Source organism: Ranitomeya imitator, chromosome 4 (assembly GCF_032444005.1).
Source record: "Ranitomeya imitator isolate aRanImi1 chromosome 4, aRanImi1.pri, whole genome shotgun sequence".
Lineage (NCBI taxonomy): Eukaryota > Metazoa > Chordata > Amphibia > Anura > Dendrobatidae > Ranitomeya > Ranitomeya imitator.
This window is the reverse complement of record NC_091285.1, coordinates 357,478,955-357,502,490: the sequence shown is the minus strand read 5'-3', so window position 1 is coordinate 357,502,490 and position 23,536 is coordinate 357,478,955. Positions and strand designations below refer to the sequence as shown.

Here is a 23,536-nt window from a genome sequence, read left to right as displayed (position 1 = left end):
GGTCCGACGCTTGCGGCAAAAAAGACGCATTTGTCGCAAAACGCAACAAACAAAAACGCATGTGTCCCCCATGTTAAACATAGGGGCGCATGACGCGTGCGTCGCCCGACGCACACTAGCACAAAGCTAGTCTGAACGTAGCCTTAGGCTGTAGTCACACTAAATATATGAAAAATCTGTCCGAGTCTCCCTGTGGAGAGTCGCACGAGTGTAATGCGAATGTCATGCGAGTACAATCCGATTTTTCACACCTAGCATCCGATTTACATCCGAATGCAGTGCGATTGCTATCCATTTGCATTGCGATTTTAACATAAGCTTTTACATACAGCAATTCTCTGTAATTTACACATCGTTTTCAAAGGAAATATTCCTCAAAACACACATATATATACAGTGGGGCAAAAAAGTATTTAGTCAGTCAGCAATAGTGCAAGTTCCACCACTTAAAAAGATGAGAGGCGTCTGTAATTTACATCATAGGTAGACCTCAACTATGGGAGACAAACTGAGAAAAAAAATCCAGAAAATCACATTGTCTGTTTTTTTAACAATTTATTTGCATATTACGGTGGAAAATAAGTATTTGGTCAGAATCAAAATTTCATCTCAATACTTTGTAATATATCCTTTGTTGGCAATGACAGAGGTCAAACGTTTTCTGTAAGTCTTCACAAGGTTGCCACATACTGTTGTTGGTATGTTGGCCCATTCCTCCATGCAGATCTCCTCTAGAGCAGTGATGTTTTTGGCTTTTCGCTTGGCAACACGGACTTTCAACTCCCTCCAAAGGTTTTCTATAGGGTTGAGATCTGGAGACTGGCTAGGCCACTCCAGGACCTTGAAATGCTTCTTACGAAGCCACTCCTTCGTTGCCCTGGCGGTGTGCTTTGGATCATTGTCATGTTGAAAGACCCAGCCACATTTCATCTTCAATGCCCTTGCTGATAGAAGGAGGTTTGCACTCAAAATCTCACGATACATGGCCCCATTCATTCTTTCATGTACCCGGATCAGTCGTCCTGGCCCCTTTGCAGAGAAACAGCCCCAAAGCATGATGTTTCCACCACCATGCTTTACAGTAGGTATGGTGTTTGATGGATGCAACTCAGTATTCTTTTTCCTCCAAACACGACAAGTTGTGTTTCTACCAAACAGTTCCAGTTTGGTTTCATCAGACCATAGGACATTCTCCCAAAACTCCTCTGGATCATCCAAATGCTCTCTAGCAAACTTCAGACGGGCCCGGACATGTACTGGCTTAAGCAGTGAAACACGTCTGGCACTGCAGAATCTGAGTCCATGGTGGCGTAGTGTGTTACTTATGGTAGGCCTTGTTACATTGGTCCCAGCTCTCTGCAGTTCATTCACTAGGTCCCCCCGCGTGGTTCTGGGATTTTTGCTCACCGTTCTTGAGATCATTCTGACCCCACAGGGTGGGATTTTGCGTGGAGCCCCAGATCGAGGGAGATTATCAGTGGTCTTGTATGTCTTCCATTTTCTAATTATTGCTCCCACTGTTGATTTCTTCACTCCAAGCTGGTTGGCTATTGCAGATTCAGTCTTCCCAGCCTGGTGCAGGGCTACAATTTTGTTTCTGGTGTCCTTTGACAGCTCTCTGGTCTTCACCATAGTGGAGTTTGGAGTCAGACTGTTTGAGGGTGTGCACAGGTGTCTTTTTATACTGATAACAAGTTTAAACAGGTGCCATTACTACAGGTAATGAGTGGAGGAAAGAGGAGACTCTTAAAGAAGTTACAGGTCTGTGAGAGCCAGAAATCTTGATTGTTTGTTTCTGACCAAATACTTATTTTCCACCATAATATGCAAATAAATTGTTAAAAAAACAGACAATGTGATTTTCTGGATTTTTTTTTCTCAGTTTGTCTCCCATAGTTGAGGTCTACCTATGATGTAAATTACAGACGCCTCCCATCTTTTTAAGGGTTGGAACTTGCACTATTGCTGACTGACTAAATACTTTTTTGCTCCACTGTATATACAGTGGGGGAAATAAGTATTTGATACCTTGCTGATTTTGTTAGTTTGCCAACTGACAAAGACATAAACAGTCTATAATTTTAAGGATATGTTAATTTTAACATTGAGAGATATAATATCAAAATAAAATCCAGAAAATCACATTGTATACATCCTATAAATGTATTTGCATTTTGCAGTGAGAAACATGTATTTGATCCTACAGGCAAACAAGACTTAATACTTGGTGGCAAAACCCTTGTTGGCAAGCACAGCAGTCAGATGTTTTTTGTAGTTGATGGTAAGGTGTGTTCACAAGTCTGGAGGAATTTTGGTCAACTCCTCTTTGCAGATCATCTCTAAATCATTAAGATTTTGAGCCTGTCGCTTGGCAACTCCGAGCTTCATCTCCCTTCATAAATTTTCTATGGGATTAAGGTCTGAAGACTGGCTATACCACTCCATGACCTTAATGTGCTTCTTTTTGAGGCACTCCTTTATTGCCGTGGCTATATGTTTTGGGTCATTGTCTTGCAGGAAGACCCAGCCATGACCCATTTTTAATATCCTGGCAGAGGGAAGGAGGTTGCCACACAGGATTTTATGGTACATGGCTTCATACATTCTCCCATTGATGCGGTGAAGAAGTCCTGTTCCCCTAGCAGAGAAACACCCCCAAAACATTGTTTCCACCTCCATGCTTGACAGTGGGGATGTTGTTCTTTGGCTCATAGGCAGCCTTTCTCTTCCTCCAAACACAGAGAGTTTAGGTAATGCAAAAGAGCTTAAATTTTGTCTCATCTGACCACAGAACCTTCTCCCAATCACCCTTGCACTCACTGCAGGATTTTAAACCTTTACGGCATAATGTGTTACCAATGGTTTTCTTGGTGACTGTGGACCCAGCTGCCTTGAGATCATTAACAAGTTACCCCCATGTAGTTTTAGGCTGATGTCTCACGATCCTCATGATCAAGGATACCCCACGATGGGAGTTTTTGCATGGTGCTCCAGATCGATGTCGATTGATTTTGTATTTCTTCCATTTTCTTACTATTGCACCAACAGTTGTCTCTTTCTCTCTCAGTGTCTTACGTATGATTTTGTAGCCCATTCAAGCTTTGTGCAGGCCTATGATCTTGTCCTTGACATCCTTAGAAAGCCCTTTGGTCTTGCCCATGTTGTAGAGGTTAGAGTCTAACTGATTAATTGAGTCTGTGGACAGGAGTCTTTTATAAAGGGGACTATGTAAGACAATTGTCACTAATGCAGATAACGAGTTGATTAGGATCATCTAACTGGTCTGTAGGATCCAGAACTCTTAATGTTTTGTAGGGGATCAAATACTGCAAAATGCAAATCAATTTATATAATATATACAATATGATTTTCTGGATTTTATTTTTGATATTCTATCTCTCAGTGTTAACATTAACCTACCCTTAAAATTATAGACTGTTCATGTTCTTGTCAGTGAGCAAAACTTACAAAATCAGCAAGGGATGAAATACTTATTTCCCCCACTGTGTATATATATATATATTTATATATATATATATATATGTATATATATACAGTGGGGCAAAAAAGTATTTAGTCAGTCAGTAATAGTGCAAGTTCCACCACTTAAAAAGATGAGAGGCGTCTGTAATTTACATCATAGGTAGACCTCAACTATGGGAGACAAACTGAGAAAAAAAATCCAGAAAATCACATTGTCTGTTTTTTTAACAATTTATTTGCATATTATGGTGGAAAATAAGTATTTGGTCAGAAACAAACAATCAAGATTTCTGGCTCTCACAGACATGTAACTTCTTCTTTAAGAGTCTCCTCTTTCCTCCACTCATTACCTGTAGTAATGGCACCTGTTTAAACTTGTTATCAGTATAAAAAGACACCTGTGCACACCCTCAAACAGTCTGACTCCAAACTCCACTATGGTGAAGACCAAAGAGCTGTCAAAGGACACCAGAAACAAAATTGTAGCCCTGCACCAGGCTGGGAAGACTGAATCTGCAATAGCCAACCAGCTTGGAGTGAAGAAATCAACAGTGGGAGCAATAATTCGAAAATGGAAGACATACAAGACCACTGATAATCTCCCTCGATCTGGGGCTCCACGCAAAATCCCACCCCGTGGGGTCAGAATGATCACAAGAACAGTAAGCAAAAATCCCAGAACCACGCGGGGGGACCTAGTGAATGAACTGCAGAGAGCTGGGACCAATGTAACAAGGCCTACCATAAGTAACACACTACGCCACCATGGACTCAGATCCTGCAGTGCCAGACGTGTCCCACTGCTTAAGCCAGTACATGTCCGGGCCCGTCTGAAGTTTGCTAGAGAGCATTTGGATGATCCAGAGGAGTTTTGGGAGAATGTTCTATGGTCTGATGAAACCAAACTGGAACTGTTTGGTAGAAACACAACTTGTCGTGTTTGGAGGAAAAAGAATACTGAGTTGCATCCATCAAACACCATACCTACTGTAAAGCATGGTGGTGGAAACATCATGCTTTGGGGCTGTTTCTCTGCAAAGGGGCCAGGACGACTGATCCGGGTACATGAAAGAATGAATGGGGCCATGTATCGTGAGATTTTGAGTGCAAACCTCCTTCCATCAGCAAGGGCATTAAAGATGAAACGTGGCTGGGTCTTTCAACATGACAATGATCCAAAGCACACCGCCAGGGCAACGAAGGAGTGGCTTCGTAAGAAGCATTTCAAGGTCCTGGAGTGGCCTAGCCAGTCTCCAGATCTCAACCCTATAGAAAACCTTTGGAGGGAGTTGAAAGTCCGTGTTGCCAAGCGAAAAGCCAAAAACATCACTGCTCTAGAGGAGATCTGCATGGAGGAATGGGCCAACATACCAACAACAGTGTGTGGCAACCTTGTGAAGACTTACAGAAAACGTTTGACCTCTGTCATTGCCAACAAAGGATATATTACAAAGTATTGAGATGAAATTTTGTTTCTGACCAAATACTTATTTTCCACCATAATATGCAAATAAAATGTTAAAAAAACAGACAATGTGATTTTCTGGATTTTTTTTTCTCAGTTTGTCTCCCATAGTTGAGGTCTGCCTATGATGTAAATTACAGACGCCTCTCATCTTTTTAAGTGGTGGAACTTGCACTATTGCTGACTGACTAAATACTTTTTTGCCCCACTGTATATATATATACTGTATATATATATATATATATATATATATATATATATATATATTAGATAGATAAATAGAATAAAAACCAGCAATTCATGTGTCGCGTACATGGAATAGGTAGAATAGATATAAACACATAGAATACATAAATAAATATATATATATACAGTATATATATATATATATATATATATATATACAGGGTGGGCCATGTATATGGGTACACCTAAATAAAATGGGAAAGGTTGGTGATATCAACTTCCTGTTTGTGGCACATTAGTATATGGGAGGGGGAAAACTTTTCAAGATGGGTGGTAACCATGGCTGCCATTTTGAAGTTGGCCATTTTGGATCCATTTTAGAACTTTCTTTCATCGCTGGATCTCCCGCTGTCATCGCTAGATCGGTGTGTGTGACACCGATCTAGCGATCTAGCGATGCGATCCAGCGATGCGTTCGCTTGTAACCAGGGTAAACATCGGGTAACTAAGCGCAGGACCGCGCTTAGTAACCCGATGTTTACCCTGGTTACAAGCGTAAAACTAAAAAAAAAAAAACAGCACATACTTACATTCTGGTGTCCGTCAGGTCTCTTGCCGTCTGCTTCCCGCACTGTGACTGCCGGCCGTAAAGTGAAAGCAGAGCACAGCGGCTGTGCTTTCAGTTTCACTTTACGGCCGGCAGTCACAGTGTGGGAAGCAGACGGCAAGGGACCTGACGGACACCAGAATGTAAGTATGTGCTGTTTGTTTTTTTTTAGTTTTATGCTTGTAACCAGGGTAAACATCGGGTTACTAAGCGCGGTCCTGCGCTTAGTTACCCGATGTTTACCCTGGTTACCCAGGGACCTCGGCATCGTTGGTCGCTGGAGAGCTGTCTGTGTGACAGCTCCCCAGCGACCACACTACGATTTACCTACAATCACGGCCAGGTCGTATCGCTGGTCATGATCGTAGGTAAATCGTATAGTGTGACGGTACCCTTATCCAAAGTGTCTTGTAGCTGCAATTGCTGCAAAAAGAGACTCTGCAAAGTACTGACTTTAGGGAGTGAATAATTATGCACACTGAACTTTTCAATTATTTTGTCCTATTCCTTGTTTCCTTCACAATAAAAAGAAAACCACATGTTTACAGTTGTAGGCATGGTCTTTACGTGAACTGATGCAAACCCTCAAAAAAACAACAACTGTGAAATGCCAGGTTGTGAGGTAGCAAAACACAAAACATGCCAAAGGACATGAATACTTTTGCAAGCCACTGTATATCTACCACCTTTCAGTTATATTTAAAAGCACTCCTGAAAACCCATCAAAAGGGCCCCATTCCACCGAATGTCCAAGAAAATGCCTTTTCTAATCCTCTGGCGCCATATGCTAATTGGTGTGGTATGGTTTTATATGAGAAAAAAACACAATAAAAAATGTCCATGAGTACATTAATTAAAATCATGTTATTTTCACAAGCCAGAACAAAAGGCAGCAAAAAAGGACGTCTTACACTCTGACCTCAACTGATAAAACAATCATGTTTTTTATTATTTCTCATTTACAGGCTGTTAAGTTTGAACCATATCATGACAGTGCTTTATCCAGGTATTTATTGAGACGTGCATTAAGGGTAAGATATTTATTTTATCAATATATTCTTGTTTTACTTTAAGAATGGGCATACACCTAGTGTTTAAGTACTCCATAATATAAGTTTAGTTATAGTAGAGCAGTTTAACAACAGCAGTATTTTGTGACTCATCGTTAGGACATGTTATAATACTGATTGTCTAGAGTCCAGTGTCTGGGTGCCCCAAATACTCTAAGGGTATGCGCACACGTAGAATGGTCCAGTGCGGATTTTTCCACAGCGGATTTTATAAATCTGCAGGGCAAAAATATAGCGTTTTTCCTGCGGATTTATAGTGGATTTACCGCGGATTTACTGTGGTTTTTGTGCAGATTCCACTGCGGTTTTAAACCTGCGGCTTTCTATTATGGAGCAGGTGTAAAACCGCTGCGGATTCCGCACAAAGAATTGACATGCTGCGGAATGTAAACCGCTGTGTTTCCATGCGTTTTTTTCCACAGCATGGGCACAGCGTTTTCGGTTTCCCATAGGTTTACATTGTACTGTAAACTCATTGGAAACTGCTGCGGATCCGCAGCAAAATCCGCATTGTGTGCACAGAGCCTAAGAAAGGAATGGTTTTTATCCCAGCAACCTGTAGAGAGCAGGATATGGATGTATTACTCTCCATTCACTTAAATAAGAAAGTTACAGAAAGTAGGTACTCCCTGTCTTGGGGTTCGGCTGCTGGGATTACCTCTGATGCTAACAGCTGCCAGACAGTACTTCTTAGGATATGTTTCCACGTTCAGTATTTGCTGCGGAATGGACGCTGCGTACAGCCGCAGCATCCAATCCGCAACGTCCAGATGTTGCAGCATAGTTGATGGGATTTTATGAAATAGCGTCTCCACTATGCCTACAAAGACGCAGGTGGCAGACCTGCGTATACACACATGCGACCCATCTTTATAGACTGCAGCATGTCTGTTTATGTTGTGGAGACACTCAATCTCCGCAAGATAAATAGCATCGTTCTATGTATAGGATGCGGTGATTCCACATGTGTTCAATGAACACATGCAAAATCATCGCGCGTACAAAAGCTGGTAGTTCTTTGGACAAGGCGGGTGTCCGCTGCAACCAAAGCTACGCCACATGGAAACATACCCTTTTAACTCTAAACCCTATCAATAGAAAGCCCCGCAATCAAAATAACGAATTACACCTTTTAAGGCCACGTGCACACGATGAGTATTTGGTAAGTTTTTTATAATAGAAACACGTCACCACTACTGTATTCATACAAATACTTATGTAAAAAAGTCACCTAACATTCAATGTGTGCACGTGGCCTCAGACTATGTGCACACAGTGCTTTTCAAGGAGTTTTTCTATTTTGGAGCAGAATCTGAGCAGCAATTCTCCAAATCTCAAAACTTCTCAAAAACATGGAAGTTCCCTCTCAGTGGCTATGTGCATAAAGAGTCTTTTTGTTGGGTTTTATAAACGGAAACTGAGCAGAACCTCCAACTTTTTGAAGAGTTTTACATTTTTGAGGAGGATATGAAGAGTTTCTTCTCAGTTTCTGCTCCAAAAGCTCTTCAAAAAGATCTTTAGGTTGTAAACACATTGGCCAGAAATACTTGTGGGCTTACTTTGCTGAGCAAAAATCCTAAAGTATGTTCATACAGAGTTTTATTTATGTGGGTTTTTGTAGCTGAAAAATTCACAACCTCCAAAAAGAAAAAAAGCTTTAAACATTTTTGGGCTGTTTTTATTTTAACACTTTTTTTGTGTATAGGACTTTGGTTTGCTTCAATTTATCAAGTAGTTACATTTCAAGTCTTTTTCCCTAGCAGAAACACCCAAAAGAATTGTCACTTACGTTTATTTCCAAGTGGAAAAAATAACGCCATGTGTGCTGTAGAAGTGTTTTCTCATTTACCCTTTAAGGCCAGAGCCTGTTCTTTTCACCTTCATAACCAGTGTTACGAATAGGTAATTCAGAACCACAATGGACCTTGAAGTTCAGAGCACACAAGTGACCTGACAAAAACCACAAAACATAGGACGAGCTCTGAGACGTGGGAACTCTGCTGACCGCAATCCCTAAACCTATCAAACCACACTAGAGGTAGCCGTGGATAGCGCCTAACGCTCCCTATGCAACTCGGCACAGCCTGAGAAACTAGCTAGCCCTGAAGATAGAAAAATAAGCCTACCTTGCCTCAGAGAAATTCCCCAAAGGAAAAGGCAGCCCCCCACATATAATGACTGTGAGTTAAGATGAAAATACAAACACAGAGATGAAATAGATTTAGCAAAGTGAGGCCCGACTTACTGAATAGACCGAGGATAGGAAAGATAGCTTTGCGGTCAACACAAAAACCTACAAACAACCACGCAGAGGGGCAAAAAGACCGTCCGCACCGACTAACGGTACGGAGGTGCTCCCTCTGCGTCTCAGAGCTTCCAGCAAGCAAGCAAAACCAAAAAAGCAAGCTGGACAGAAAATATAGCAACAAAAGTAACACAAGCAGAACTTAGCTTATGCTGAGCAGACAGGCCACAGGAACGATCCAGGAGGAAGCAAGACCAATACTAGAACATTGACTGGAGGCCAGGATCAAAGCACTAGGTGGAGTTAAATAGAGCAGCACCTAACGACTTAACCTCATGACCTGAGGAAGGAAACTCAGAAGCCGCAGTACCACTCGTGACCACAGGAGGGAGCTTGATCACAGAATTCACAACAGTACCCCCCCCCCTTGAGGAGGGGTCACCGAACCCTAACCAGAGCCCCCAGGCTGACCAGGATGAGCCATATGAAAGGCACGAACAAGATCGGCAGCATGGACATCAGAGGCAAAGACCCAGGAATTATCTTCCTGACCATAACCCTTCCACTTAACCAGATACTGGAGTTTCCGTCTCGAAACACGAGAATCCAAAATCTTCTCCACTATATACTCCAACTCCCCCTCCACCAAAACCGGGGCAGGAGGATCAACAGATGGAACCAAAGGCGCCACGTATCTCCGCAACAATGACCTATAGAATACGTTATGGATGGAAAAAGAATCTGGAAGGGTCAAACGAAAAGACACAGGATTAAGAACCTCAGAAATCCTATACGGACCAATGAAACGAGGCTTAAACTTAGGAGAGGAAACCTTCATAGAAATATAACGAGATGACAACCAAACCAAATCCCCAACACGAAGTCGGGGACCCACACAGCGTCTGCAATTAGCGAAACGTTGAGCCTTCTCCTGGGACAAGGTCAAATTGTCCACTACATGAGTCCAAATCCGCTGCAATCTGTCCACCACAGTATCCACACCAGGACAGTCCGAAGAATCAACCTGCCCTGAAGAGAAACGAGGATGGAACCCAGAATTGCAGAAAAACGGTGAAACCAAGGTAGCCGAGCTGGCCCGATTATTAAGAGCGAACTCAGCCAACGGCAAAAAGGACACCCAGTCATCCTGATCAGCAGAAACAAAACATCTCAGATATGTTTCCAAGGTCTGATTGGTTCGTTCAGTCTAGCCATTTGTCTGAGGATGGAAAGCCGAGGAAAAAGACAAATCAATGCCCATCCTAGCACAAAAGGCTCGCCAAAACCTCAAAACAAACTGGGAACCTCTGTCAGAAACGATGTTCTCTGGAATGCCATGTAAACGAACCACATGCTGGAAGAACAATGGCACCAAATCAGAAGAGGAAGGTAATTTAGACAAGGGTACCAAATGGATCATCTTAGAGAAGCGATCACAAACTACCCAAATGACCGACATTTTTTGAGAGACGGGGAGATCCGAAATAAAATCCATAGAGATATGTGTCCAAGGCCTCTTCGGGATCGGCAAGGGCAAAAGCAACCCACTGGCACGAGAACAGCAGGGCTTAGCCCGAGCACAAATTCCACAGGACTGCACAAAAGAACGCACATCCCGCGACAGAGACGGCCACCAGAAGGATCTAGCCACCAAATCTCTGGTACCAAAGATTCCAGGATGACAAGCCAACACCGAACAATGAACCTCAGAGATAACTTTATTCGTCCACCTATCAGGGACAAACAGTTTCTCTGCTGGGTTTATTAGCCTGAAATTTTTGCAGCACCCGCCGCAAATCAGGGGAGATGGCAGACACAATTACTCCCTCTTTGAGAATACCCTCCGGCTCAGGCAAACCCGGAGAGTCGGGCACAAAACTCCTAGACAGGGCATCCGCCTTCACACTTTTAGAGCCCGGAAGGTACGAAACCACAAAGTCAAAACGGGAGAAAAACAGCGACCAACGAGCCTGTCTAGGATTCAACCGTTTGGCAGACTCGAGATAAGTAAAGTTCTTGTGATCAGTCAAGACCACCACGCGATGCTTCGCTCCTTCAAGCCAATGACGCCACTCCTCGAATGCCCACTTCATGGCCAGCAACTCTCGATTGCCAACATCATAATTTCGCTCAGCAGGCGAAAACTTCCTGGAAAAGAAGGCGCATGGCTTCATCACCGAGCAATCAGCACCTCTTTGCGACAAAACAGCCCCCGCTCCAATTTCAGAAGCATCAACCTCAACCTGGAACGGAAGCAAAACATCTGATTGGCACAACACAGGGGCAGAAGAAAAACGACGCTTTAACTCTTGAAAAGCTTCCACAGCAGCAGAAGACCAATTGACCACATCAGCACCCTTCTTGGTCAAATCGGTCAATGGTTTAGCAATACTAGAAAAATTACAGATGAAACGACGATAAAAATTAGCAAAGCCAAGGAACTTTTGCAGACTCTTCAGAGATGTCGGCTGAGTCCAATCATAAATGGCCTGGACCTTAACAGGGTCCATCTCGATGGTAGAAGGGGAAAAAATGAACCCCAAAAATGAAACCTTCTGAACACCAAAGAGACACTTTGATCCCTTCACAAACAAAGAATTAGCACGCAGGACCTGGAACACCATTCTGACCTGCTTCACATGAGACTCCCAATCATCTGAGAAAGACCAAAATATCATCCAAGTATACAATCAGGAATTTATCCAGGTACTCTCGGAAGATGTCGTGCATAAAGGACTGAAATACTGATGGAGCATTGGCAAGTCCGAATGGCATAACTAGGTACTCAAAATGGCCCTCGGGCGTATTAAATGCAGTTTTCCATTCATCGCCCCGTTTAATACGCACAAGATTATATGCACCACGAAGATCTATCTTGGTGAACCAACTAGCCCCCTTAATCCGAGTAAACAAATCAGATAGCAGCGGCAAGGGGTACTGAAATTTGACCGTGATTTTATTTAGAAGGCGGTAATCAATACAAGGTCTCAGCGAACCATCCTTTTTGGCCACAAAAAAGAACCCTACTCCCAATGGCGATGACGACGGGCGAATATGACCATTCTCCAAGGATTCTTTTACGTAACTCCGCATAGCGGCGTGCTCAGGTACAGATAAATTAAACAGTCGACCCTTAGGAAACTTACTACCAGGAATCAACTCAATAGCACAATCACAATCCCTATGCGGAGGTAGGGCATTGGACTTGGGCTCATCGAATACATCCCGGTAATCAGACAAGAACTCTGGGACCTCAGAAGGGGTGGATGATGAGATAGACAGAAATGGAACATCACCATGTACCCCCTGACAACCCCAGCTGGACACAGACATTGATTTCCAATCTAATACTGGGTTATGGACTTGTAGCCATGGCAACCCCAACACGACCACATCATGCAGATTTTGCAACACCAGAAAGCGAATATCCTCCTGGTGCGCAGGAGCCATGCACATGGTCAGCTGGGTCTAATACTGAGGCTTATTCTTGGCCAAAGGCGTAGCATCAATTCCTCTCAATGGAATAAGACACTGCAAGGGCTCCAAGACAAACCCACAGCGCCTAGCAAACTCCAAATCCATCAAATTCAGGGCAGCGCCTGAATCCACAAATGCCATGACAGAATAGGAGACAAAGAGCAGATCAAAGTAACGGACAAAAGAAATTTCGACTGTACCGTACCAATGGTGGCAGACTTAGCGAACCGCTTAGTGCGCTTAGGACAATCGGAGATAGCATGAATGGAATCACCACAGTAGAAACACAGCCCATTCTGACGTCTATGTTCTTGCCTTTCAGCTCTGGTCAAAGTCCTATCGCACTGCATAGGCTCAGGTTTATGCTCAGATAATACCGCCAAATGGTGCACAGATTTACGCTCACGCAAGCATCGACCGATCTGAATGGCCAAAGACATAGACTCATTCAGACCAGCAGGCATAGGAAATCCCACCATGACATCCTTAAGGGCTTCAGAGAGACCCTTTCTGAAGATTGCTGCCAAAGCACATTCATTCCATTGAGTGAGCACAGACCACTTTCTAAACTTCTGACAATAAATCTCTATCTCATCCTGACCCTGACACAGAGCCAGCAAATTTTTCTCTGCCTGATCCACTGAATTAGGTTCATCGTACAGTAATCCGAGCGCCAGAAAAAACGCATCAATATTACATAATGCAGGATCTCCTGGCGCAAGGGAAAATGCCCAGTCTTGAGGGTCGCCACGTAATAAAGAAATAATGATCTTAACTTGTTGAACTGGGTCACCAGAGGAGCGAGGTTTCAACGCCAGAAACAGTTTGCAATTATTTTTGAAACTCAGAAATTTAGCTCTATCTCCAGAAAACAAATCAGGAATAGGAATTCTTGGTTCTAACATAGAATTCTGAGCCACAAAGTCTTGAATATTTTGTACTCTTGCAGTGAGAAGATCCACGCATGAAGACAGACCTTTAATGTCCATCACCACACCTGTGTCCTGAACCACCCAAATGTCTAGGGGAAAAAAAGGCAAAACACAGTGCAAAGAAAAAAAATGGTCTCAGAACTTCTTTTTTCCCTCTATTGAGAAGCATAGTACTTTTGGCCTCCAGTACTGTTATGAATAGGTAATTCAGAACCACAATGGACCTTGAAGTTCAGAGCACACAAGTGACCTGACAAAAACCACAAAACATAGGACGAGCTCTGAGACGTGGGAACTCTGCTGACCGCAATCCCTAAATCTATCAAACCACACTAGAGGTAGCCGTGGATAGCGCCTAACGCTCCCTATGCAACTCGGCACAGCCTGAGAAACTAGCTAGCCCTGAAGATAGAAAAATAAGCCTACCTTGCCTCAGAGAAATTCCCCAAAGGAAAAGGCAGCCCCCCACATATAATGACTGTGAGTTAAGATGAAAATACAAATACAGAGATGAAATAGATTTAGCAAAGTGAGGCCCGACTTACTGAATAGACCGAGGATAGGAAAGATAGCTTTGCGGTCAACACAAAAACCTACAAACAACCACGCAGAAGGGCAAAAAGACCCTCAGCACCGACTAACGGTACGGAGGTGCTCCCTCTGCGTCTCAGAGCTTCCAGCAAGCAAGCAAAACAAAAAAAGCAAGCTGGACAGAAAATATAGCAACAAAAGTAACACAAGCAGAACTTAGCTTATGCTGAGCAGACAGGCCACAGGAACGATCCAGGAGGAAGCAAGACCAATACTAAAACATTGACTGGAGGCCAGGATCAAAGCACTAGGTGGAGTTAAATAGAGCAGCACCTAACGACTTAACCTCATGACCTGAGGAAGGAAACTCAGAAGCCGCAGTACCACTCGTGACCACAGGAGGGAGCTTGATCACAGAATTCACAACAAACCAGGCCATTTTTTTTTAAATTGACTAATGTCACTATATGTGGTAATAACTCTGGAACGCTTCGATGCGTTCCACTGATCGTGAAACTGATTTTTTTTTTCAAAATATATTGTACTTCATAATTGTGGTAAATGTACATTCATATGTTTTGCATCTGTGAAAATATCGGATTTTTGCGAAACTTTTGCAAATTCAAAACTTTTAGTTTTACACCCTTAAATCAGACAGTTACCGTATTTTTCGGATTATAAGACATGCTCTTTTTTTGTGAGGAAAATGAGTGTGCTTCTTATAATCCAAATTTAGCTTACTGGGAGGGCGACTGCAGTGGAGCGAGGTCCCAGGAGGAAGGGTCGCTGTTGCAGGAAACCGATGGCGGCAGCAGGAGTGGGGTGATGCTGCGAGCCCCGGGCTGGGAGGGAAGGGGATGTTCAGCAGTGCAAGGCTATGGTGGGCTCCCCAGGCATTCACAAAATGTCAGCGGAGTCCCCGCACTTCCCATCCTTTTCGCCGGACTTCAGGAAAATGGCTGCCAGAGGCGGCTCGTCCACAGATTGAGCCCCCCTTCCCGGTAAGCTACCATAAAAGAAGACTATAAGACGCACTGCCATTTTATAAAAAAAAAGTTTACCAATTTTCACCCCAAAATTTGGGGTTCTTTTTCTAACCTGCAAAAACAGTATATATCACACAAAATAGACAATAATATTTAGCACATGTCTGCTTTACATCAGCATCATTTTTATTTTAAATTTTTGGGGGTAGGAAGTTGGAGGGGTTAAAAGTTTATAAGCAATTTCTCATTTTTTAGGCAAAATTTCCAAAACCAATATTTTTAGAGACCACATCACATTTTGACATTTTAAAACTGCATTCCTCAAAGTGCTTAAGAACCACTTTGAAAAGGTTATTAACCCTTCAGATGCTTCACAGGAACTAAATCAATATGGAATTTGTTATGCAATTTATCCAGAGTACGCCGATATTCCGTTTGTTGTGGAAAACTACTGATTGGACGCACGGCAGGTCACGGAAGGACACCATTTGACTTCTGGAATGCAAAATTGGCGGGAATAGATAGTGGATGCCATGTCACATTTGCAGAGCTCCGAGGTGCCTAAACAGTGGAAACACTCCACAAGTGACCCCATTTTGGAGACTACACCTCTCAAGGAATTTATGTAGAGGTGTGGTGACTTGGTGAGCACCACAATTTTTTTATTTTCACAAGGGTAACAGGAGAAAATGGACCATGCAGTTTGTTGTACAATTTCTCACCGATACCCCATAGGTGGTAGAAAATTACTGAATACTATTGTTTGGGCTTATGGCTCAGCTTGGAAGTGAAGGGATGCCATTTTGTCTGAAATAGATTGTGGACGCCATGACACATTTGAAGAGACCCTGACATGTCAAAACAGCAGAAGCCCACCACAAGTGACACCATTTTGGAAAATGCGCCATAAATGCAAATTATGTTGATGCTAAATGTGGTTTAGGTACATTGAGGCTCAGAAGAGAAGTAGTCATTTGAATTTGGGAGCGCAGAGTTTGCTGGATTTCTTTTGGGAGCCATAGCACTTTTCCAGAGCCTTAGTGCTTCCAGTAATGTGAACATTGCCTATATTTCCATTAATAGAAGATGGATTGAGTGGGGACTTGTTTTTTTTGAAGAGTGAGTTAAAGCTTTTATATACAATGGCTTGCTAAAGTATTCAACCTCCCTTGGTTTTTTACTTATTTTGTTACATTACCACCTGTGTTTAAATATTTTTGTGATCTGATTTGTGTGTGAGGCATCAGCACTAAATAGTCTAAGTTGATTAAGTGAAGTGAGAAAAATATAGACAGAAATTAAATTTATGGGATCAAATAACTAAAAACTGGCATGTGCATATGTGGCACCCCAGAAGTCTGGTTGCCACAGTGGCATTGCCTCCCTCACAGGGAGTAATCTCATGCCTGGAAGCAAGGAGGGGTCCCCCTTACCAGGTGTCAGTAGGAGAGAAGTCGAGCAGAACCTGGGGAGTGGAGCTGTGATTAAACTCGCCCTAGAACTGAGCGCTAGGAACCAGATACCGGAGTCCGTGGTTGCTTGGGTACTGAAGTCCTGACAACTAAATCTGGAGGGCAGGGGACTGCAGGTCTCCTGGCCTGATCTAATACCTGGCGGCACAGCAGAATACCAGAGCCTGGAGCTGACCCAAAGGAGTGGCACCTGTGTCAGCGCCATGAGTCCTGCACCACAGGGTACAGGAAGCCTGACATAAATGGAACCGGTAGCCCTGGGGCCCCGCTCTACCTGTGGGGAACAGAACCATCCCAGCTGCATCACCATCAGCCCCAGCGGTCTCCGTTAGCAGTGTCGGCCATCTGTTGCCGAATACCACAGGTGACGTCACGTTAAATCCCACGGAGTCGGGTCACGGCCTGTGACTTCCCCAAAAGAAGTGTCCGACCCTGTTCCGAGTACCCCACGGCCCTGGTGGGCGTGTCACATATGTATTCACTCCTTTACGATAAAGCCCCTAACAAGTTTAAGACCTTAATTAGCCTGTTAGGGTTATGGCTTGTTCACTCTCATCATTAGGAAATGCCAAGTGATGCAAATTTCCCAGCATTATACAAACCCAGCCTCTTCTAACCTTGTGTCAAAAAACAGCTGCCTAGCACTCTGAAAATGGTGGAGGCCCACAAAGCCGGAGACAGCTATAAAATGATAGCAAAGCGTTTCAATCTTCAGAAAGATTTAGCAGACTCCGGAGTTGTGATACCTTGTTCTACTGTTCATTAACACCTGCACAAATATGGCCTTCATAGAAGAGTCATCAGAAAAATACCTCTCCTGCATCCTCAGCATAAAATTCAGTGTCATAAGTATGGAAAATAAAAAAGTAGAAAGAACGCAATAGCACTCACTAATCAGTGGCAATTCAAACGTCCTTTATTGGAACATATAGCAAAACATCTTCGCGGTTCAAGGGAGGGAGTGAGAGAGGGAGTGCGACAGGCAAGACGACGACGGCCGTTTCGCGCTAATACCGAGCGCTTCCACGGGTCCGCGAAGATGTTTTGCTATATGTTCCAATAAAGGACGTTTGAATTGCCACTGATTGGTGAGTGCTATTGCGTTCTTTCTACTTTTTTATTTACATGGACACTTTGTTTCTCGCAAGTACCGCCTTTCATCTGACCGGACTACCTATTGTTGGGCAACTCTCCACATCGAGTTATTAATCTCTGGAAAGTCGAGCTGTGCCGCTTACTTTTTTTCTTTTCTTGGTTTGGACATAAGTATGGAAAAGAACATCTAAACAAGCTGATACATTTTGGAAACAAGTCCAGAGGACTGATGAGGTTAAAATAGAATTCTTTGGCTATAATAATCAAAGGTATGTGGAGACTAGAAAGGGCACAGAATTTCAGGAAAAGAACATCTCGCCAACCATTAAGCATGGGGGTAGATCAATCATACATTGGGGTTGTGTTGCAGGAACTGGCACAGGGAACATTTCACAGGTAGAGGGAAGAATGTATTCAATGAAATTTCAACAAATTCTTGATGCAAACATAACACCATCTGTAAAAAAGCAGAAGTTAAAATGAGGATGGCTTCTACAAATGAGGAATGATTTTAAACACACGTCAAAATCCACAATAGCCTACCTCAAAAGGCGCAAGCTGAAGGTTTTACAATGGCCCTCACAGTCCACGGATTTTAACATAATTGAAAATGTGGAAAATTTGTAGCTAGACCTCAAAATAGCAGTGCATGCAATACAACCCAGGAATCTAACAGAACTGGAAGAATTTTCCAAAGAATGGATGAAAATCCCTCAAACAACAATTGAAAGACTTTTGTCTGGGTACAAGCTATGATAATACTTTCAAAAGGGCGTGCTACTGGGTACGAACCATGCAGAGTGCCCAAACTTTTGCACTGGCCAATTTAGCTTTTTGTAATTTTTAAATGTAAAAGATAAAAATATTTTATTTTTTGCCTAAAATACAAAGGAATGTGTCATATTTAACTATAAGCCTTTTAGAGATCATTTAAAGGGCCACTGTCACCCCCTGCAGCCGTTATAAACTAATAGAGCCACCTTGTGCAGCAGTAATGCTGCATTCTAACAAGGTGGCTCTTTTAGTTTTGTGTTCAGGTATTATTAAAATAAAGCGTTTTGAAACTCTGCAGAAATACCTGTCTTTGTCCACGGAGGCGGGTCTGAAGCCTCCTCTGTGAAGTGTCCAACAGCCGTCACTCACATCTTCTGGGGCGATGGTCGCCGCCCCCTGCGCGCTGTTTGCTTTTCAAATCCAACTCTCACCCACGTCCCCCGCCCCCCGCCTTCCAGCCAGCTAGCAGGCAAGTTTCGTAGGTTGTTTCTTTCCCGGAGATTGCTATGAGCAGAAGGAGGAGGCGGCAGGATGAGCTCAGCTGAATAGCCAGAGGCTGGAAGGCGGGGGACGTGGGTGAGAGTCTGAGACATGCAGTGCGCATTCCCAGGAATCCTAGCCCCGCACTGTGCATAATGCATAACACATTGCGGGGCAGGGATTCCCGAGGTGGGTGGCCGCACTGCCAGCACAGGCGCAGTCTGCAAGCCTGGCTGTGACGTCAGACAGCCAGAGCTTACTGCACCTGCCCCACAAATATTTACACAGCGCCGGCGTTGGATTTGAAAAGAAAACAGCGCGCAGGGGGCGGCGACCATCGCCCCAGAAGATGTGAGTGACGGCTGTTGGGCACTTCACAGAGGAGGCTTCAGACCCGCCTCCGTGGACAAAGACAGGTATTTCTGCAGAGTTTCAAAACGCTTTATTTTAATAATACCTGAACACAAAACTAAAAGAGCCACCTTGTTGGAATGCAGCATTACTGCTGCACAAGGTGGCTCTTTTAGTTTATAACGGCTGCAGGGGGTTGACAGTGGCCCTTTAATCTTCAATTTGCTTAACTGTTCACAATAACAGTAATTTAGACCAGGGGTGGAAATTTTTTTACATGCAACTCTGCACACCTTTTCAGAAAGGCCACAGAGGCTGCAACAATGTTAAGCAAGAGACATCACTATTCAAACAACACAATGAAGACCAAGGAGATCTCAAAATAAGTCAGGGATAAAGTTGTTGAGAAGTATAAGTCAAGGTTGGGTTATGAAAAAAAGTATCCCAATCTCTTTTGATTCCCCCGGAGCACCATCAAATCCATTATCATCAAATGGAAAAAACATGGTACCACAAAAAACCTGCCAAGAGAGGGCCGCCCACTAAAACTGTTAGCCCAGGCAAGGAGGACATTAATCAGAGAGGCAGAAAAGAGACCAAAGGTAACCCTGAAGGAGCTACAGAGTTCCCCGGCAGAAACTGGATTATATGTCCATATGATCACAATAAACTGTACACTTCATAGAGGTGGCAAGAGTGGGCAGAAAAAAGCCTTTACTTACACACAAAAATTATAAGGTTTTTTTTGAGTTTGAAAAAAAACATGTGGAAGACTCACCAAATGTATGGAGGAAGGTACTGTGGTCAGATGAGACCTAATTTGAATTTTTAAGCCACCAAGGTAAACACTATATCTGGTTCCAAACCAACACAGCTCATCACCCCAAGATCTCCATCCCCACAGTGAAACATGGTGGTGGCAGCATCATCCTGTGGGGGTGTTTGTTTCACAATAAAACACATGAACTGATGCAAACCCACATAAAAAACTGTGAAATTCCAAGTTGTAAGGTGGCAAAACACGAAAAATGCTGATGCTGTTGTAATACTTTCGCAAGCCACTATCATTTTGGATCACATTTATCCTATGCTCTACGCAGAGAACTGACATCAGTGTTTCGATCTAAGGCCATATTCACATGTTCAGTATTTTATTTTATTTATTTTTTATTTTATTTGTAAGCCAAAATCAGTAGTTGGCCCAAAATGCAGAAGTGGTGTATGTGTATCTATTATACTTTTGCCATGATTGTTCCACTCCTTGTTTTGGCTTAAAAATACTGAAGTAAAATACTGACCAAATACTGAACGTGTGAACTTGACCTAAATCTATGAATGACATGATTCAGATGAAACTCCGATGGATCCATTCACTATGATGACGCAGCAGAGCTACTCTAGACTAAGTCTGGCCTCTGTTTGGCAGCATCCAGGTTTTAAGAGGTGCACAAAACTGTGGCCGACCGCGCTTGTGTACACGTTTAAAAAGATGGACACTGACAGATCATAGGCAGCCAGATAGCTTCCAGAGTGTCCCCATCTACCTCATTGTAGGGAATCTTTCAATAAGGTTTCCATCTGAATCACATATTTCAGAAATTTACACAGAAACCCCAGTGTAAAAGCTCAATGTAGCGCACAGGGTAAATGTGCGCCGAGCCTTACTGTGATCTTTGGGAGGCAGAATGAACAAATCAACAGCAGGTGAAGAATTGGTTTTATTTATTGTTTTGCACAGTTCACTGTGCTTTATAATTGATTAGGCAACTTTATTTGGGTCGGTACAATTTGCTTTTGGCTGCCGTCACACTAGCAGTATTTGGTCAGTATTTTACATCAGTATTTGTAAGCCAAAACCAGGAGTGGGTGATAAATACAGAAGTGGTGTATATGTTTCTATTATACTTTTCCACTGATTGTTCCACTCCTGGTTTTAGCTTACAAATACTGATGTAAAATACTGACCAAATACTGCTAGTGTGACGGCAGCCTTTAGTGGGTTTTTTATGTCGTTCACCGTGTGGTAAAAGTGAGACAGCTTTATTGTTGGTGTCAGTACAGTTACAGCCATACAACATTTATATTTTTTATGTTTTGCTGCTTTTACACAATAAAAACTATTTTGTACAAATAACAATTGTTTTTGCATTTGCTATATTCTGAGAGGTATTTTTGTATATCTTTGCTGACTGAGCTGTATGAGAGCTTGTTTTTTGCGGGACAAGATGATATTTTCATCTATACAACTTTTATTTACATTTGTGTTTTTAATCCCGTTTTAGTCCAGTTTTTGTTCGGCAGTATGATGAAAAATCATTGCTTTTTGCCATGTTTTTTTTTTTATGGTAACCACTGAAGGGGTTAACTAGTATGACAGTTTTATAGATAGGGACACAGTGATTCCATGTGTATTTTTTGTTATTACTTAAGTATACATATTTATTGTTTTAATGTTTTTTGTCAATTTGTTTTTTATTTTTGTGTGATTTTTTTTGTAAATAATTTTAACCTTTTTACCCCCAAGGGTGGATTGCACGTTAATGACCAGGCCAATTTTTTCAGTTCTGACCACTGTTCCTTTATGAGGTTATAACTCTGGAATGCTTCAACGGATCCCGGTGATTCTGATATTGTTTTCTCGTGACATATTGTACTTCATGATAGTGGTAAAAGCCGGGAAGGAGCGCCGTTTTGGAATACAGACGGATGGAATGGTCTGCGGGCGTCACGTTGCGTTTGCAGAGCCCCTGATGTACCTAAACAGTAGAAACCCCCCACAAGTGGTGCCATATTGGAAACTAAACTCCCAAAGGAACTTATCTAGATGTGTTGTGAGAACTTTGAACACCCAAGTGTTTCACTAAAGTATATAACGCAGAGCCGTGAAAATAAAAGTATTTTTTTTTCCACAAAATAGATATTTTAGCCCCCAGTTTTGTATTTTCCCAAGGGTAACACGAGAAATTTGACCCCAAAAGTTGTTGTCCAATTTGTCCTGAGTACGCAGATACCCCATATGTGGGAGAAAACTACTGTTTGGGCGCACGTTGGGGCTCAGAAGAGAAGAATTGGCGTTTTGGAATGCAGACTTCGATGGAATAGTCTGCGGGCGTCACATTGCGTTTGCAGAGTCCCTGATGTACCTAAATAGTAGAAACCCCCAACAAGTGACCCAATATTGGAAACTAGACTCCCCAAGGAACTTGTCTAGATGTGTTGTGAGAACTTTGAAACCCCCAAGTGTTTCACTAAAGTTTATAACGCAGAGCCGTGAAAATAAAAAATCATTTTTTCCCCCAAACATGATTTTTTAGCCCCCAAAGATTTATTTTCCCAAGGGTAACAGGAGAAATTGGACCACAAAAGTTGTTGTCCAATTTGTCCTGAGTACGCTGATACCACATATGTGGGAGTAAACCACTGTTTGGGCGCACATCGGGGCTCGGAAGGGCAGTAGTGACGTTTTGAAATGCAGACTTTGATGGAATGGTCTGCTGGCATCACGTTGCAAAGCCCCTGATGTGCCTATACAGTGGAAACCCACCAATTCTAACCCCAACACACCCCTAACCCTAATCCTAACCACACCCCTCGCCCCAACACACCCCTAGCCCCTACACACCCCTAACACGAACACACCCCTAACCCTAATCCCAACCCTAACTACACCCCTAACCATGACACACCCCTAAACCAACCGTAAACGTAATCCAAACCCTAACCCCAACTCTAGCCCCGGCCCCCAACCCTAACGCTAACTTTAGCCCCAACCCTAACTGTAGCCCCAACCCAACCTTAACCCTAATGGGAAAATGGAAATGAATACATTTTTTTAATTTTATTATTTTTCCCTAACTAAGGCGGTGATAAAGGGGGGTTTGATTTACTATTTATAGCTGGTTTTTATAGCGGGTTTTTATGTTTGGCAGTTGTCACACACTAAAAGACGCTTTTTATTGCAAAAAAATAGTTTTTGCGTCACCACATTTTGAGAGCTATAATTTTTCCATATTTTGGTCCACAGAGCCATGTGAGGTCTTGTTTTTTTGCGGAACAAGTTGACATTTTTATTGGTACTATTTTCGGGCACCTTACATTTTTTGATCGCTTTTTATTCTGATTTTTGTTAGGCAGAATGAACAAAAACCAGCAATGCATGAATTTCTTTTGAGAGGGGCGTTTATATCGTTCCGCGTTTGGTAAAATTAATGAACAAAAACCAGCAATGCATGAATTTCTTTTGAGAGGGGCGTTAATATCGTTCCGTGTTTGGTAAAATTGATGAAGCAGTTTTACTCTTCGGTTAGTACGATTACAGCGATACCTCATTTATATTTTTTTTATGTTTTGGCGCTTTTATACAATAAAAACAATTTTATATA

General features: G+C 42.7%; 1 protein-coding gene across 8 annotated transcripts in view; it reads left to right on the top strand.

Moving 5' to 3' along the window:
* The window catches only part of PIK3CG (phosphatidylinositol-4,5-bisphosphate 3-kinase catalytic subunit gamma), a 217,765-nt gene that overhangs the window by 58,277 nt on the left and 135,952 nt on the right, over positions 1–23,536 (top strand). For 5 of the 8 annotated variants that reach the window (XM_069765075.1, XM_069765069.1, XM_069765073.1 and 2 more), the window contains one exon: positions 6,707–6,772. The exons of the other annotated variants lie outside the window; for them this stretch is intronic. In XM_069765075.1, coding sequence (XP_069621176.1) covers positions 6,707–6,772 — 66 coding nt within the window. The remainder of the gene's footprint in view (positions 1–6,706; positions 6,773–23,536) is intronic. 8 annotated transcript variants of the gene reach the window in all.